This window comes from Cyrtonyx montezumae, unplaced genomic scaffold (assembly GCF_038088225.1).
Source record: "Cyrtonyx montezumae isolate F1298 unplaced genomic scaffold, pur_monq_1.0 scaffold_26, whole genome shotgun sequence".
NCBI classification, from domain to species: domain Eukaryota; kingdom Metazoa; phylum Chordata; class Aves; order Galliformes; family Odontophoridae; genus Cyrtonyx; species Cyrtonyx montezumae.
In genome coordinates, this window is record NW_027072003.1 from 3,007,991 (window position 1) to 3,025,264 (window position 17,274).

General features: G+C 55.4%; 3 protein-coding genes across 3 annotated transcripts; all 3 read right to left on the reverse strand.

Moving 5' to 3' along the window:
- Positions 1-605: 605 nt before the first annotated feature.
- On the reverse strand, positions 606-2,688 carry LOC136051005 (11-beta-hydroxysteroid dehydrogenase 1-like). The gene is made up of 6 exons (XM_065740200.1): positions 2,601-2,688; positions 2,081-2,211; positions 1,688-1,799; positions 1,390-1,575; positions 1,152-1,295; positions 606-1,075 (listed from the first exon to the last, which is right to left on the reverse strand). The coding sequence occupies exons 1-6, from the start codon at positions 2,686-2,688 to the stop codon at positions 831-833; spliced, it is 906 nt and encodes a 301-aa protein (XP_065596272.1). The 3' UTR covers positions 606-830.
- Positions 2,689-4,002: 1,314 nt separating this feature from the next.
- Positions 4,003-8,368, reverse strand: LOC136051127 (11-beta-hydroxysteroid dehydrogenase 1-like). The gene is made up of 6 exons (XM_065740417.1): positions 7,866-8,368; positions 7,184-7,314; positions 6,574-6,685; positions 5,867-6,052; positions 5,059-5,202; positions 4,003-4,378 (listed from the first exon to the last, which is right to left on the reverse strand). Exons 1-6 carry the CDS (start codon positions 7,951-7,953, stop codon positions 4,158-4,160), a joined length of 882 nt encoding a protein of 293 aa, XP_065596489.1. The 5' UTR covers positions 7,954-8,368; the 3' UTR covers positions 4,003-4,157.
- A 3,866-nt stretch (positions 8,369-12,234) lies between these two features.
- Positions 12,235-13,084, reverse strand: G0S2 (G0/G1 switch 2). The gene is made up of 2 exons (XM_065740201.1): positions 13,010-13,084; positions 12,235-12,858 (listed from the first exon to the last, which is right to left on the reverse strand). The coding sequence occupies exon 2, from the start codon at positions 12,825-12,827 to the stop codon at positions 12,525-12,527; it is 303 nt and encodes a 100-aa protein (XP_065596273.1). The 5' UTR covers positions 12,828-12,858; positions 13,010-13,084; the 3' UTR covers positions 12,235-12,524.
- Positions 13,085-17,274: the final 4,190 nt, after the last annotated feature.

Genomic DNA, 17,274 nt, shown 5'->3' on the forward strand with positions numbered 1-17,274 from the left:
TTGAGAAGAGGGAAAAGAAAAATGTGCATTTCGGGAGAGGTGAACGGCAGAAATTCATTAAGGTCTTAGAGAAGTGAAAGCTGCATGGGGTGGGTTCAAGCAGCTCTGCACTGAGGGGCTCTGCACGTACTCCAAGGGAGGAGGAACAAAATTCAAACCAGAGGCATCACAAAGTAATGTAGGATTTATTGCTCTGAAGTAAGGGTACAGGGAAAAACCACTCCAGTTTGAAGGCCCTCCGTGTGCCTTGGTCAGGTGGGGGTTGGCCTAAATCCCTGCTCAGAAAGAGCTCGGAGTGCAGTTCTGCTTTGTAATCCTGTTCTGCAAGTCCCCAGCCTAAATGATTTTGTTTTTATTATTATTTTAATATTTAATTGCAACTGGGTGACTGCAGATCTTCATGTAGTGCCCCTCTGAATCCCACTATCTTTCCTTTGGAAGCATGAGGCTGTGCTCCACAGGTCGGGTGCCTTCTGTATTGATTATGTTTTGACTTAACCCCTCCTTTGAGAGGGACGTGGTGAGATGTGGCGAGGTGCATGGAGCAGCTGGGGTCTGGGTGCTTCCTGCATCCCTGCTTGTATTTCTGGCCTTGCAGAGCCCATCTGGGGAGCCCTGCTGCCTGCTTCTCCTGATGGTGAGGAGCCAGATACAGGCAGCATAAATAAAAGGCTTTTTTGGTGCCGTGTCGTAGGCTCTCTGGTGCCCCATGTTGTGCAGACAGTTCCCAGCCATGCTGCCTTCAGAAACATCCCCAGTGCCACTTTGGGGGTGGGCTTTTCTGGAGGCACCGCTGCCTGTGGGGAAAGCATTGGTCACTCAGAGCTGAGCTAACACCCCGAGCCGTGGGGCGGTGGTGGTCTCTTGATGTTTTCCAGCCGGATGCTGCTCCTGATGAGGCTGTCCAGCAGCTCGGGGGCAAGGTCCCTCAGCAGCAGCATTGTGGTCACGGTGCTGGCGGGGTAGTGCAGCTCACGCTGACGCAGGGCCCCGCTCCGGATGATCTCCAGCGCACACTCCTCCTTGGGTGCTGGCTCAGACTTAACTGCGTGTGAGACCGCCTGCACCGCGCTCTCTGCAGTGATAGAGGGACAGCCGTGTTACACCGGGTCCACGTTTTTATCCGTGAGCCTCGGTGGTGCCAAGCTTACCTGTGTTAATATAGCCCAGGATGCAGAGCGTGATGGAAACATTGATGTTTTCTATGATGAATTCATGCCTCAAGGAGCTGAAGAATCCTTCCAAGGCAAACTTTGTCGCGGAGTAGGGAGCAACGAAGGGGGAGGCGACTTTGCCTGGGCAGAGACACAGGGTCAGAGCTCGGCCATGGGCACTCTCAGGGCACAAGGCAGGGATGTGGCAGGGAGAGATGGGCCCTTGTGTGCTCACCTGAAGCGGATGAGACCACCACGATGCTGCCCTTGCTCTCCTTCAGCATGGGCAGGGCAGCCGTGGTCATGGCCACATAGCTGAGGAAGTTGATCTCCATGAGCTTCCGCACGTGAGCCACGTCCCCGTTGAAGAAGTCATAAAAGGTCTGGCCAATGTGGTTCAGGATAAGCATGTCGAGGCCTCCTGGAAGCAGAGTGTGTTGGCTATGGGCAGCCAGCATCTCAGCCCAAGGCTGCACTGTGGCTGCCAGCATGGCCCCAAAATGTGGCACAGGGTGTGGGCTCCCACTACGCACCCCAGGTGTTCTCAGCCTCTTTCACCACCTCCTCAGCAAAGGCCGTGTTCTCCATGGAGCCGCTCACGTAGCGGGCGGACGCAGCACCCAGATCCAGGCACTTCTCCACTACCTGGGGACAGTGAGAGTGGCATTGGCTGATGTCTTGGAGGTAGCTGACAACCCACCTCCCTTTGCTGGGGAGACATTGCTTAGTGGGACGTTTCCTCTGCGATAGCTGAATACCGTGGGGAAGGAGATGCTGTCAGCATCGAAAACACAATTTGTGGTGGCGTGCTGGGGAGCCTGCCTGGAATCTAACATCCCCGTGAGTGTGGGGTGGGTGGATGTCTGAGCTCCTGCCTGCCCGTGGAGGTCTGCATTGCAGCCATACTCACAGTGCCTGCTGCCCACCTTCTGCAGCTTGGTGTCCGTCCATGCTGTGAGCAGCACGTGGGCCCCCATGCGTGCCAGGTGATACGCCATCTGCTCCCCAATGCCACTGCTGGCTCCCGTCACGAGTACTCTCTTCCCCCGGAGCATCTCTGGAGGGGATGCAGAGCTCAGGGCCGTGCACAGCTGGTACCACACCCCCGTGCACAGCTCCTCTGTGCTGCTGCAGGATGCAGCTGCTGCTGCAGCCCCCAGCTGGGCTCCAGCCCAGCATGGAGCTGCTCTGCAATTGGCAGGAGTTGACAAAGAAAATGAATAAATATTTACAGCGGTTAACTGCACGTTTCCAAAACAAATCCGTTTGCTGAGAGCAAGAATGTGAGCCTGGCAGACCCGCACACAATCCTGTGAGCTCCTCCTGCGGGGGGAGGAGGGCTCCCACTGCCCACACCACCTGCACTCAGCTCTTCAGCTGCGTTGGAGCTCCCCAAGTGGTGCCCGTGGCCGCCTGGTGCTAACGCGTGTATTTTCAATGACTTACCTTTGCTGAAGTTGCCATGTCCTGAGTAAAAATACACGGCCAGCCCCAGCCCCAGCAAGGGGATGAGAACCAGCAGGAGCAGCCCCATCCCTCTGCCAGCGAGAGAGCGATGGCTGCTCTGTGCTGCTCCCTGCCACGCTCTGCTGATGCCTGCCACAGGCAGCACTGCTGGTGCCGACTCCTTTTGTGCATCCCACAGTTTAGCAAACATTAACCTAATAGAGGGCGTTGTGGTGGACTTTGAGCTGACCCTTTGCACCCTTCTCATCCCGTCAACGCCCAGGGTGTATTCTGAGGCCATCCTGGGCAGCTGCTGCTCCACGGAGCCGTGGGTACGTTGTTCAGCGACTGCTGGCAGGGCTGGGATACCAATATCCCCCCATTCAGACCTCTCAGCTTTCTCTCTTTCACTTAACATCTAAAACTGAGCCATGAGGGTTTGTCAGACAGCAGTGAGCCCTTTGGTGCAGGTTCCTACAGGTACCAGGCAGAACAGGGTTGGCCACGCTGCTATTTTTCCCTTGCACTGTGCAGTGTCACCGCCAGTACAGTGCTGACTGCTCCTGGGTGGCTTTTAGACCCACAAAATTGCACTCTCTCTTGAGGCACCCATTGAGGCAGACAGTGAAAGGCAGTTAAAGAGCCAAAAAGCGAATAATAAAGATCTTTCAGGTTTCACAAATGTTCTGTGTCGGCGCTCAGCATCCGCCTGGGCAAATGGCAAACCGCCTCGCAGATCATTTTCTAAGAAAGCTTGAAGAGCAAAACCTGCTCTGTGCACACTGTGGGTGTCAAGATAAGGAGAGCAGAGGCACAGCTCCCAGCTTCCTCTGGAATGCAAGGGGCAAAATGATCCTGGGGAGTGGCATGGGGAGGTTCTCCTTCCATCTTGCAGCAGGCAGCGATCAGAAAGGTGGGCACTGGTGTTGGATGGAAGCACCACTCGGGTACCAGTGCTGGGGTGTGGGGAGCTGTGTCACATCTCTGCAGGTTCGTGCTGAGGTTTTGCCTTCAGCAAACACTGTGTGTCTGGGGGCATTCTGCAGTTAGTGTGTGCATAAGGAAGTGTACCCCAAAGAATGAACTCGGTGAATAGGTTTGCACTGAGCTTGGTCGTTAAGCTAAATGAAAACTAGGCTAGGCCGTTATTCTTCCAACGAAATAATGGTTTATTATTCAAGAATCGAAGAAAGGCAAGTCAGTGGAGTGATGCCCGTTAGCAGCAGTAACGGGAAAAAAAAAAAAAAAGAGGAGATGAAAACCAAAACAGCGACAAAATTCCAACAACAACGTTAGTAAGCTGCACTCAACAATCAGTTAGTTACTGCTTTCCCAGCTCTAGGGGAACGGAATGGGTCCGACCGCACGCACCCGCAGGAAACCCGCACTGCCCCTTCCCGCAGCGCATCCGCGGCTCCGGGGACGCTCCTCCGAAGGGGCGAAGCTGTCGGCTCGGAGATAACTGCGGAGCCGCCGCGGGGAGGGATGCAGGCACGGCTGCGGCCGGCAGAGGCGGCTGTCGGCCCGGCGGTGGCATCGCCCTCGGCTCGGCACGGCTCAGGCTGCCCGCAGCCGCTCGGGTCGGTACCGCTGCCGCACCAGCAGGTCCAGCAGCTCCGCGGCCCAATCCCGCAGCAGCAGCGGCAGTTTGGTGGATGCGTAGCGGTAGTAGACCTCGCGCTGACGCAGGGCTCCCCCTTTGATGATCTCCAGGGCGCATTCCTCTTTGGGGGCCGGGGATATCAGGAGCACGTCGGCAGCCGCACGCACGGCGTTCTCTGGTTGAGGAATGAGAGAGCTCTGGGTTGGGCTGCCCTCTGCTCGTCCTCTCCCCGGGTTTGCCTGCGGTGAGCGAGCTGGGGGGGAGGGAGGGGGCTGAGGAAGGCTGCATTGTGGATGGAGGTGGCAGAGTTTGGGAAGCAATTCCTACAGTTAGGTGTGGATGCACTGGAAGGGTTTGAGTCGCTCCCATCATGTGCTTGCTGCATCAGATGAGATTAATAGGAGATATGCAACCAGCACATCCTAAACCCGTCGGCTTTTAGGCTGTCCCAGCCTGTGCACGGTGGCTGATTTTCACAAAACCTTAAGGTTGGAAAAGACCTCTAAGATCCCCAAGTCCAACCGCAGCCCATCCCCACTGTGACTGTGTCCCCAAGTGCCACATCTCCACAGCTCTGAACACCTCCAGGGACAGCAGCTCACTGGGCAGCCAGTGTCAGAGCCTGACCTGAGAAGAAATTCGCCCTCATATCCTACCTGAGTGTAGAGCAAGGAAACAAATCAGTCCCAAGACTGTTTTTTTTTTGGTGGAAGAGAGCTAGGAGCCTGCTGAGAGCAGAGGCAGTGCTGCACTCATTCCCACTACAGCAGCACTGGGGGCACTGGGGGGGAGGGCATGAATCTGGGTGGGCAATGCTCAGTTCCTGGCCAGCTAGATGGAACGGATGGAGCTTACCAGTGTCAATGAAGCCAAGGATGCAGAGTGTGATGGAAACGTTAACACTCTGGATGCTGAATTCCTGCCTCAGGGAGCTGAAAAATCCATCCAGGGCAAACTTAGTTGCAGAGTAGGGGACCGTAAAGGGAAACCCAACTTTACCTGGACACAGAGTGAAGTTCCATTAAGGCATGGAAAGCTGCACCACATAAGCCTCTGTTTTGTGCTTTCATCAGATAAAGGTTTTTAGCCGAAGGGAGTTTACTGTTAGGGAAAAGTCACCCTGGCAGCTGAGCAGCAGGAATACAGAGTGTTCCCATCAGGAGCTGGCTCTGTTATGGTCTGAAGTCCAGCAGCACGTCTCCCAGCCCTGCTCAGGTGGGAGCACCAGGCAGCAGCCACGGAGCAAAGTTTGGTCTCCTGCCTCCGGGTGCTGAGCAGAGCCAGTCCCCTGCAGCCAGCAGCGTGGGGGCTGCAGCTGTTATTGATCTAATCTCCCGACTCAGCAGAAATTTTGTAGGAAAGGCTCTGCAAACGTTTGCAGGATCTTGACCTGGCAAACCACAACGAGCCTCAGAGGAACAGTGCAGTGAGAAACGACAGCATTTCCCCTTTTCTTTGTAGAAGTGAGCCCAGCTCTGGGTGTGGGGTTTAATCAGCAAGGTGGGGCAATGGGATTGCATCACAACACTGAGAAATGCGAAAAAGACCTGGAGATTGTGCTTGCTTTGGGTGTGTTAAGTCGTTCTGGCTCCTCGAAGGTGCCCGTGCTTCTTACAAAAACCAGCCCATGGGATCCCACATCCCAGACCTCACTCCCACTCACCTGCCATGGATGAGACCACCACGATGCTGCCCCCGCTCCGCTTCAGCATGGGCAGGGCAGACACTGTCATGGCCACGTAGCTCAGGAAGTTGATGTCCAGGAGCTTCTGGACGTGCCCAACGTCGCCGTCAAAGTAATTGAAGTACGACTTGCCGACGTGGTTAAGAATGAGCATGTCGAGGCCTCCTGGAAGCAGAGGAGCGGGAGTTAGTGCAGGGTGGGAGAGGGCTGAGCCCTCTCCTGGCAGCAGAGCCAATGCAACTGGAGTGTTCTGGGGTCAGAGTCATTTGGGGTCTGTTTTTTAGATGAGAGCTTTGGCTTGACATCTCTGGAGCTGGGACAGATGGTAACTGCCAGCAAAAGCGTGCTGGGCTCATCTAACTCGCCCCACATGAGAGTTGTTGTGACTTTATATTCCCCCCGTGTGAAACACAAATAACATTACAAGAGGGAGATAGCACTGCCATTCTGCAGCGAATTCCCACGAGCACAACAGTGAGGCTGCTGCAGGCTGCTGCACAGCTTCAGCCCCTGGTAGAGGCAGTGATGAAACCCGAGATTGTGATATCAGGACAGGATGTTACGAGGGCACGGGGATGAGTTCAAGCTGGGTCGCAAGGCGCAGAATTAGGGGAAACCTCTTCCCATCCCCACTTCTTTTGTGGGTTTTTTTCAGTGCACAGAGTGCTGGGGAGCTGTGGACATACCCAGTTCAGCCTCAGCCACCTCCACCAGCTGCTGGGTGGTGGCTGTGTCCTCCATGCTGCCGCTGACCAGCCGTGCTGAGCCGGCCCCCAGCGCCCGGCACCGCTCCACCACCTGCAATGCAATGCAGAGCATCAGGCACTGCAAGCTGGGGGAGGAAAGGGGGGGCTGCACTCACCAAAACACACCCCATCCCCCAAACCTCACTGCGGGCTTTCTGGGAGCGTTTGGATCCCTTTGAAGGTTATTCCTTTGGTGAACGCGCGGCCCAAGGCGGTTTGGCTCCTGATCGGTGCTGTCTGCGCTGCAATCGCGTGTGTAGGGTGAGCAGGAGCTGATAGATCACTGCAGTGGAATGAGGGTGTGTGTATGTGTGTGTGTGTGTGTGTGTGTGTGTGTGTGTGTGTGTGTGTGTGTGCTGCAGCCCGTGTGTATTCACCGAGCAATTCAACCATCGCGGGGCGTGCGGTGCGTGCCTGCAGGAGCGAGGCTTTGCGTACCCGTGAGCTCCTACTGACAGATACACCTGCACTGTGAGGTTGGCCTTCCTGTGTGTGTGTGTGTGTGCCCCGCTGTGAGCGTGCATGTGTGAGTGCCCAGCTTGCCATTTACTTGCTGCAGCTTCGCCTCTGTCCGTGCTGTGACCAGGACGTGGGCTCCCATCCGTGCCAGGTGATACGCCATCTGCTCCCCGATGCCGGCGCTCGCTCCGGTGACGATGACACGCTTCCCTCTCAGCATCTCTGGGGACCAAGGCAGAGGGGTTTAGTTTATCCAAAGCCTATCTGAAAAAAAAGAAAGTCCCCTAATGCCTTCAAGTAGCAGTGAATGGCAGGCTGAATGCAGGTCCTTGTGCTCTGTCCCACACGTCCTGTCCCTCTCCTGGAAAAGCTGCACCCTGGAGGAGCTGCAGCTTGAACTGACCATAGCAGCACAGTTCTTGGCTCCTTCAACAGCTTTATCACACATCAGGACGCGACTTACAAACACCCCAGCTATTCTGCAACAAAAAACACCCCATGAGTGCATGCTGCGACACTTAAAGTCCAACATTTAAAAACCGTAGCTGGAAAATTTAGTTTCTGCTTGAAGTCCAAGTGCTCAAAGCCTCCTCTGCCTCACTGCTCCTCTGGGAGCTGCACGTTGCTTCTCCCATGTGAGTCCAGACCTCTGCTAAAACCGCTCTGTCCTCATCCCTGCCACAAAGCCTTGGTCCAACCTCTGCACGCTGCCATGCCGAACGCTCAGATGTGGCTTTTAACATCTTAAGGACAGATTCCCTTTCGATACTCACCAGGCTTGAACTTCTCCCTCGACGAATAAAAACAGAAGGCCAAAACCAATCCCAAAACGGGGATGAGAATCTTTTGCGACGGACCCATCGTAGGAAATGGAGCAGGAAGAGAAAGGAGGAAAACAGCCTCCGCAGAGCTGCTCCCGAAGGCAGCAGCAATGCCACTTCTCAAAACCTGTTAGCGTGGGAGCCACGGCTCCCAAAGCACTGGGAAGTCACAGTGGGGTGGGTGGGAGAAGCAAACACTTGGGTCTGCTCCCGCGGAGCGGGGCAGCCGCGGCCTAACCGGCGGTGCTGCTGCGGGCTCTGCCCGGCTCTGTTCATATTTCCTGTCCCTACGTTAAAATACAGAATTTTGCACAACACCCTGGAAGAGGTGTGTCCTTGCTGAACAGCATCAAGTTTCACTCGGAGAACATCAGAGGCAGCGGGCTGCAGGTGGCCGGGGCTCCTCTGTAATGCCCGCTGGCGCTGGGTGCACACAGCTGCAGCACCCATCTGGATGGGACCCTCCACACGGGGCATCGCCTCTCTGCATCCCGCAGAGGAAACCACAGGGGCAGCGTTCGCTTTTTCACCTCACCCTGCTCCTGTGAGCGGCGGCTGAGAGGGCTGAGCTGAGCCCCCCTCCCCTTAGGGCTGCACCCCCAGCTCCAGCAGCTTTCAGCCAAGTGCTGAGTGTTGTGTTTTCTGCACGGATTGCAGCGTCCTTGTGCTGCCTGCTTGGAGTGCTGCAGGAGCTTCGCTGCTGCTCGTAAGTGAACGCAGTCCAAGTGAAAAGCGCGTCACATCCGTTCCCTTGCTGTGTCCAGGCAGCAGCAATCCCAGTGCCACTGATGGCATGCGAGAGGGCAGGGGGCTGCCCCACAGAGCACTGATTCTGCTGGGGGTCGTGTGCTCTCCCTGCAGCCTTCGCTGCTCCCAGTTCTTCTCTTTTACTTCAGACCCAAATTTCCCCCGATAGGAATCACTTCACCCCCACTGGGTCCAGTAACAGCGCTGCAGAAGCTCTGCCCCTTCCTAAGTCCTTTTGCTTTGAACTCAGCCCGCTCCTGGGCTTGAGAAAATGACCCCCTCATCCCTGCCTGGTCCGTGCTGCGAGCAGGGAGAGCTGCTGGCGTAATCTGTTGCTATTACTTAGCATGAGGATGGTGCTCTGCGCATGGGTGTGGATGCTGCTGGGGGCTGCATTGCCAGCAGAGCCCCCACCCCAGCTGTGCTCTGCTGCCTGCAGGGATCTTTCCCCCCCCCCCCCATCACCTGGCACTGCTGCGCCTCACTCCCACTCAGAGCTTTTTCTGGGTTTGTTTTGCCTGAGAGCTTGTTTTTAACCTCTTCTGGAGGAAGGGGAGACTGTGAAAGGCATTTTCTGATCCCAGGCACTGAGCTCAGCCCACGGGGCTGCTCCTGACCCCGCTGCTGCCAGACCTTCCTAGGGAGCACTGCGAGGGGAGCAGCTCCATCTCAATCCTTCTGCCTGGTCCCTCGTGCTGTGTGTCCCTCCTGTGTCACCCAGCCCCTTGCAGCCGTGTTTCCCAGGGCTGGGGGTGAAGCAGGCTCCTGTGTGCACCGCGGGGACTCGGAGGCACTTGGAACACAGGTTTATTTTTGCCCTTCTTGAGGGATATTTGGCTGTTTTTAACCCACGATCAAATCTTTATTAAATGTGGAGGGGTTTGCTTTTCTTTTCCCCTTGCTTTCCTTTTCTTTTCCCCTTGCTTTCCTTTTCCTCTCATTTTCCTTTATATCGTAGGCATAAGACTCTTCCTTATGCTCAGCTCCCCCAGCATTCCTTACCACGAATGCAGGTCTTTCTTTACAGATAGGGGTGTCCCCATTAGATGCTGTGCTGACTCTGGGACAGCCTGGTTTGACTTTGTGCTTGCACTCACTGCTTTTTTAGAGTAAATCCTGCCCAGTTTGGGTCATTTCTAAGCACTGCTTCTGCCTCCATGCTGTGGCAGCCCTGCATCTTGGCCACTCTCCACATTCCTGATGCCCTTGCTGTTGGGTAGGATAGGTTGATATCCTTATCTGGACTCCGAAATTTAACCTGGCAGCTCTCAAAACATCCAGAGCCCATGCTGCAAATAGCAGGCAGGCATGCTGAAGACATTCAGCTCGTGCCCTTGAAGCCCATGGCCTTGGGCAGGAGGGCTGCTGTGTCCTGGTGCCCAGCTCCGTGCTACGATGAGAGCCTGAGCTGAAATCAGATCTCTGTGGCAGTGCTGCCAGGATGGCAGAGGCAGATATGTGTCAGATCTGATGCCAGCTGCAATTTGCCCAAGGGCTTAATGCACCTGATCTACAGGTCACAGTGAACTGCCTTCACACAGATCCTAAAGCAATAGAAATCGACCTTGGGTGGCTCCAATGCGCCGTGCACCTCGGGCAATGTCTGCCTCTCCTCGAGAGCATATCCTTCAGTGCTGGGCTTTAACTCAACCTTAGATGCTCCTCTACAGCTGCTTGCCTCAGATGTCCCCACAGCTGTGCAGCACACATCCTGCCTGGTTTACTGCCTGGTATATCCCAATTACTATTTCCTCCTGCAGTTCACACCTGGGCCACGTGAATGCGTTCTGCTTTGATCACGCGTGGTTGTGGCAGGCACTGTCGTGGAGGGTGTGCCATTAAGTGTCAAGGTGAGGGCTCAGGAGTGGGGCTGGAAGCTGCCTTGCTGAAGGGGTTTGCTGTAGGGCAAGGTCTGGGATGTCCATGGAAGCACTTTGGTCTGCTTCATTTGGCAAGCCTGCCATTCATCACTGTCACAGTGATGTTCATGGACTACTAATTTCCCATGCACACCGAGTTTGTCACTGTATAATTTAAACAGGACTTGTTATGGTCGTTGTGCATCAGCTGTGTATGCTCACTTGATCTGTAGCCCCGGATGAAGCCCGAAGTGCTGTTGCAGAAGTGGCAGCACACGGCTCAGCCCCACGGACTTGGGGGGCAGTGTGTGGGGTGGGAGGCAGGATGGCAGGAGGGAAGGATGGCAGGATGGTAGGATGGCAGGACACGGCTTTACCGAGTTGGCTGCAGCAGTGCAGACATGGTGCTTTAGCTGTCTAATCCCGTGAGCTGCCTTAGGAGCAGCTATTTTGATTGTGCCACAAACCTCTTTGCTTTAAGCTCATAAACCCGTGACTGGATAACAGCAGAGAGGTGGCGAGGGCAGCAGGGATGCAGTGGGACGGGGCTGTGGTGTGACAGCACAGCGGGACAGACGTGATCCTCGCCTCAGTCTGACCTATGTCATTATGTTGGCTGCTCTGTGGGGACACACAACCTGCTCCACGCTGGAGCCTGGCCCAGGGGCTGCTGCAGGCTGCGACCCCCTGCTCCTCTTTGCCTCCAAGTCCCCATCAGTGCCAGTGAGGTGCTGGGTCATGCTGCCTTGCCAGAAGCCAAGGTGTTCAGTTAAAGCCCAAATCAAATCATTCTCAAAGGCTTATTTTTTTTTTTTTAGTTGCACTCTGCTCTTTTTTCACTTAAGGAAAAGGTACTTTGCTGTTGGTTCAGAGCCTGAGAAGTTCTGTGTGTGGATTCTGATCCTGACTTGCAGCTCCAGGAGGATCTGAGTGCTTGTCATGGTGTGTCAGGCAGTGCTGCTTTGCCTTCCAACCCCTCCTGCTGTCTGCAACAACTGTTTGCTTTTGGCTCCCAGTTTCTATGCGTGCCCCTATCCTTGCCCCACTGCCTTGGACACTGAGCAAACAGAGGGGTTTTCTCACCTTGCCCTGACTGCCAAGGATGATTTCTCCACTGCTTTGTAGCACAGTCAGTGACACAGCAAGAACCTGCAGCACTCAGAACTAACCACCCTGGGAAGGTTTCTAACAGGTGAATGCTCTCTAAGGATGCTGGCGGAGCTCAGGTCCCTGTTTCTACCACTCCCATGTGTTGTTGTGTCTGCAGCTTTTCCTTTTGTAACGGTGTTCTCCACAGTTGGGTGTCAGGCTCAGGAAGGATCCCAGCCAAAGCAGAGCATTGGTTTTAGCAGTGCTGTGCCCATAGCCTGTTAGAGCACTCTGGGAGGCAGACAGGTTTTTCAGCAGCTCTGGGTACACGTGGACATGGCAGAGCCCTGAATCTATGCCATCAAACCCAGATAACCCCGGAAGGTGCATCTCCACCTCCAGCATTGGGAACATGGCTTGTGAGCCACTCCTCCCCACACAGCGACCCATTTTTGGATGGCAGCAGCTTCTGGAGTTGGGCAACTCCAGCACTCTGCCCTGAGCTGCTCCTCTGGGGAAGGAGCCCTACAGAGAAGGTCTGTTACTGCCTGCAGCTGTTCACAGAGGGGCCAGAGGCTCCTGCAGAGCACAAAACCCATCTGCAAACAAAATGAACAGAGCTAGAAAGCACCGGTACCATATAAAATATTTATTGATTCTGCAAAATGTTGTAAAACGCATCTGTAATAAAAATAAGAAACCACACTGTGCATCTTGCACATTTTTATACCAATAAAAGGTATTTTTTTTCCCCTACTGCTGCACAGCAGCAAATTAAACCGTTCCTTTCTTTCAAGTCTTGAGCCTGCAGCCTCCTCGTTCAGCCAAACCTCCGTCCCTCTCACTGGAACCACCACCACCACCACTGGGGACACTGGGGCAGCAGAGCCACGTGCTGGGTTGAGCCCTGGGTCCCTTAGGAAGCGTGCTGCCTGGTCACCAGCCCCCGCTGCACCGCCGCCGGCTTCTTGCTCTGCTCCAACACCACATCCTCCCGCTTCTGAGGAAGCGTTGGCTCTCGCGTCGGGGTCGGTCTCTTCTCCTCCTCCTCCATCCTCCCTTCGGAGGTGAAGGGGCTGCACACTGCCTCCACCAGACCGATGACCACCCCGAAGAACGCCAGCACGCTGCCCAGCACGTACAGCTTCACCACCTTCCTGTTGGGCTTCTGGCTGAGCATCTCTTTGGCGAAGGGGATCAGCTCGTGCACGGTCTCCATCTCTGCACAGCAGCGTGGGAACAGCTCCGCTCTGCAAGAGAAGGGCAAAGAGAGGGGCATGTGAGTCCAGCGGACACCCGTGACTGTGATACAATGGAGATAAGGCCGCCTTCGGGATGGGGATGAGGATCAGGCCCGCACCCCGCGCTGTCCCAGCACCGCTCCCGGCTCTGCCCGCTTACCTGAGGCCGCGGTGCGGTTGCGGTGATGCGGTTGCGATGCTCAGCTCCCTCTATCAGCACTGCACTGCCCGCAGCTCCGCTCGGCTCTGCCCGCTGCCCTCTGCTGCTGCCTTATATCGGCGCAGGGGGAGGGCGGTGCCGGGGGGGTGGGGGGGGGCGGACACGCTGCGAGCACGGGCTGCTCCCCTCCCCCTCCCCCAACCCACCCCCCCCCACCGTTCTGGACAGCCTAAAAAAATAACCCTTCTCTCTTTTTTTAATCTGCGAAACTTTTCCCTCTCCTCTCCAACACCTCCCCCCTCCAAAAAAAAAAAACAAACCCCAAACCCCAAATCCTGGTCTCGTTTCGTAATGGGAGGGTTTGTGTGCACGATGCAGTGCAGCTCTGTGGTTGCTTCTGTAAGGAGTGTGCTTAGGGTGTACGGTATATGGGTTTATGGAGCTAGTGCTTGGGGTCAGTAGTGCTCCGTGCCTGAGCTGGTGGACGTAAGGTGCTGTCTGTGGGGTGAGGCATCGGGTTGTGCAGCACTGATGTTTTCATGCTGCCTGTTCTCACGTGTAAATGGGTACAGCTGTGATGTGACCCAGGATGGGCTGCGGAGACTTTAAAAGACTTCTGCAAAGGGACCCATTAAGAGCAGTGCGATGCAGCGTGCGACGGAGCCTTGATTCGTTCAAAGGAATAAGTGGCACTGCCACCTGCAGTGGATGCTATCTGCTGCTTGTTTGTTCTTGCTGTCCTCCTGAAACTCGGTTAGCACCCCGCTGTAATTTTAATCTCCCTTATGATTCACAGAAAGGAGTATTTCCTTACAGGGGAAAAATGAGCACGGCGCTGTCACACTGCTTCCTTGGCTCGCTGCCCGACAGCGTTGCATCAATACCATCCGGTGCGTTACATCAGCTGCTTCTGCTCTCCCTGCACCTCTGGCTCTGCTGCTGCATGCCCTGAGGTCGGCAACTCCGGCTCTGCAGAGCTCAGGTGGTGCAGGAGGAGGTGCTGATATATGCAGAGAGGGGTGAAGCCCAGAGGGAGCCACTGTGAGAGGTGGAGGGAGCTCCTGGCTCAGCACTGCTGGGGTGGGAAGGGCAGGAAGAGAGCCCTGTGCCATCTGGGAACGGCTGGAGCTTGTGTCACTGTCCTGGAGGACCTGAAGCCCTCCCCTAATCGGGCTCCTCGTAAGGGAAAGTATTGAGTGCAACGGTTTTGTTCCCTCTTCCTCCTTGCTGAGCTGGGCCCTGGGCTGTGTGAGCAGTGAGTCAGCCCCATGCTCACATCCCGCACGTCCCCGCCGTGCTGCTCGGGCTGCAGGGGAAACTCGGGGTGGTTTTTTTCTTCTTGCAAGTTCTGAGTGCCCTTAGGAAATGTTATTGCAAGGCTGGCTGTAAAAGTTGCTAAAGACTTGGCTATTCCTCCCCACCGTCTGTCTGTTGTTGTGTTGTTGTTTTTTTCCCCCTCTGAAAATGAAGTCCTTATCTCCTCTGCCAAGTTGGCAGCAAAGGTTGCAGCCAATTCTTCAGTTCGAGCCACATTTTTCCTCTGTGCTGCACCTCGAAAAAATGAGCGTTGCAGAAAAGATCTCCAAAGGAGACAGCAATTAGACAGTGCAAGTGCAAGGTCGTGCTCCTCCAGGGCGGGCTCTGCTCCCACCCAAAGTGCTGCGAACTGCAGGATGGCTCAGGGCGTAATCCCAGGAGCAAAGGTCAGCACGGAGGGTCTGAGCAGCAACACTTGGCCTCAGAGAAGTTAACAAAAGAAAAAGCAAAAAAAGCAGGGGGAGGACTAATTGTCTGTCTGTCTGTCTATTTATCTATCTATCTATCTATCTATCTATCTATCTGTCTGTCTATCTATCTATCTATCATCTATCTATCATCTATCTATTTATCCTCCTGAAGTTTCTCACTGAAGGGCTCTTTTCCAGCCCCGGGAACTTTGTATTCATAAAATGCAGATGGAGATGTCTGCAATGACAACGTGCTGTACCTGGAGCTGCAGGAGCATGAGGCTCAAGAGGGGGTGGGGGGGGTCGAAGTAGCAGAGCCACTTGGTCACCTGCAAATGCCTCCCAGCAGGGTGCTGATTTAATTAAATAATATTTAATTCAGTGTCGTTTGAAGCCGCAGCACCGACATCTATGCAGTCTCGTTGTGTGGACATTTAAATTGGATTAAGAGCGGATAAAAAGATTAATGATTAACATTAAATTAGACTAATTTTAGCCGTTCCTAATCTTATTTAGGAGAGTCTGCACAGGGAAGTTGTCAGCTTTAATTGCAGTTTTGATTAAAGCGGGCATTATAGCCGGGAAAATGACAAGAGCTGAACGTCATCGGGAGGAAGAGCTCTGCAGGGCGGTGTAAGCACTGAGGCTTAACCCAAATCCCACGGCACAAAGGGGGGAGAAGTGACGGCTGGGGGGGGGGGATGCCCCCAGCACGGCCCTAACCTCAGCTCATGTGCTTCTGGGTTTGGTCTGTGATAGTGCAGAGGGGAGAAACGCTGGTGTTTACCATAGCGGGGTCACGGTGTGCACTGGTGGGGTCTGCATGGCAGCAGCTGTGGGGTGGGACAAAGTGGGGAGCAGGACACGGTGTGACTTCTGCAGCCCCCACCCGCAGTGCCCTCTGCACGTGGCTCAGTGCACTGTGTTTATTGAGAGCCTTCTGCCGCTGATGAGTGTGGCTGTGCCAAGGTCTCGCTGCCCAGCAGGGTCCCTCCCTGCCCCTCTGCTGCAGCCTCACTCCTCTTCGTGGGACAGTTCCTTTGTGGGGACACGGAGGACGTGTCAGGCTGCGCATGGGAGCAGGAGGAGGGCCGGGTTGTGCCCCAGGGTTACTCCAGGTTAGATCTAAACTAGGTCAGTGACCTTTAGGGTTCAAAGTTCTGTTTGCTTTAAGCAGGTGTAGGGGTTTACGGGAACGAGCCCATGTGCTCAGGACAGTGCTGCTGGTGAGGTGGGCAGCGAGCAGCCTGCAGCAGCACCCATCTGGGTTAGGCTTTCCAATGTGGCTTTCTCTGGCACTGTCCTTGGGGGGATGCCTGAGTGTGGCTGCCGGGATCTGCTTGGAACCTCTGTGTAAGGGCCTGAGCCCCACCAGGGCACAGTGCTGATGGGGACCCCCCCCACCAAGCCATGTCCCTGGGTACCCACCTGCTTTCTTTCTGGGACTTACCGATCTGCAGATGTTCTGTAGGTGAGGCTGTTCTTGTTTGAGCTTGCAGAGCCTGGGGCACCAAGGGTCTGCGTGCATTGAAGCTGCTGTGTTAAGATGATCACCCTGGCTGTGTGTGCTGATCTGGGTCAGTATGGTCTGCTCAGGGGATGGCTGATATCCCCCAGCACCAGCAGTGCAGCATCCAAAGCAGCACTAAGCAGAGCAGAAGCCAACCTGTCCACCTGAGCCTGCTTTGGCTGTGACTGAAGCAGCTGGAAGAGCTGCCCAGCAGCAGACGTTCCACCCACACCGGCAGGTTGGCTGCATCCAGCACCGCCAGGAGCAGTGCAAAAAGCCTGCACCCACCACAGCTCTCCTCCCTCTCCCTTTCCTCTCCCTTTTACCCGGGATGGGGGTCAGGGAGGTTTGCTGCAGTGCATTGCAGTGCTCATTAGGAACTGAGCCCTGGGCTGCACGGGGCTGAGCTGGGGGTCCCTGTGCCCCACCTGCATGAGGTGCCAGGATGCTCTCTGTGCCCGTGGTGTAATTCATCACTCACGCTCTCAGGAAAATGCTCCGCCGTTCTCCCTGCACCCCCCCATCCCCTGGCAGGGGCGGAGGAGCATTGCTGGGCGCAGGAATGCAGCGGCTCCGCATTGCTGAGCGCTGGCTCAGGGCGGCACACCCAGCTCCGCTCCTGCAGGAACCAACACCGCACACTTTGTAGCCTTAGGGGCAGTATTTTTCCCAGCTCCTTTTCTAGGAGCTCCCACCAGCAATGCATCAGCTCCGGGGACACCTGGCACGGTGGCACTGGTGGCACTGAAGCACCGAGCACAGCAGAGGTCTGCGTTAGGCCCTGGGGCAGGGAGAGGGGCTGCTCTCATGGTGACCTTCCCACAGGCTCTTGAGGAGCTGTCAAAGCCATCGTGCTGTGATAAATACAGTCTCTTTAGACATGGTGGCACTTCCCTTGGTAGCTGAACGAGAACGGGGCTGCTTAGAAAATGTGGCACTTGTTTGCTGGTTAGCTTGCAGCATGGCACTCCTGTGGGTCGTGTAAGATGATGCTGACAACTATTTTGTGCCTCGAGGGGCTGCGCTGC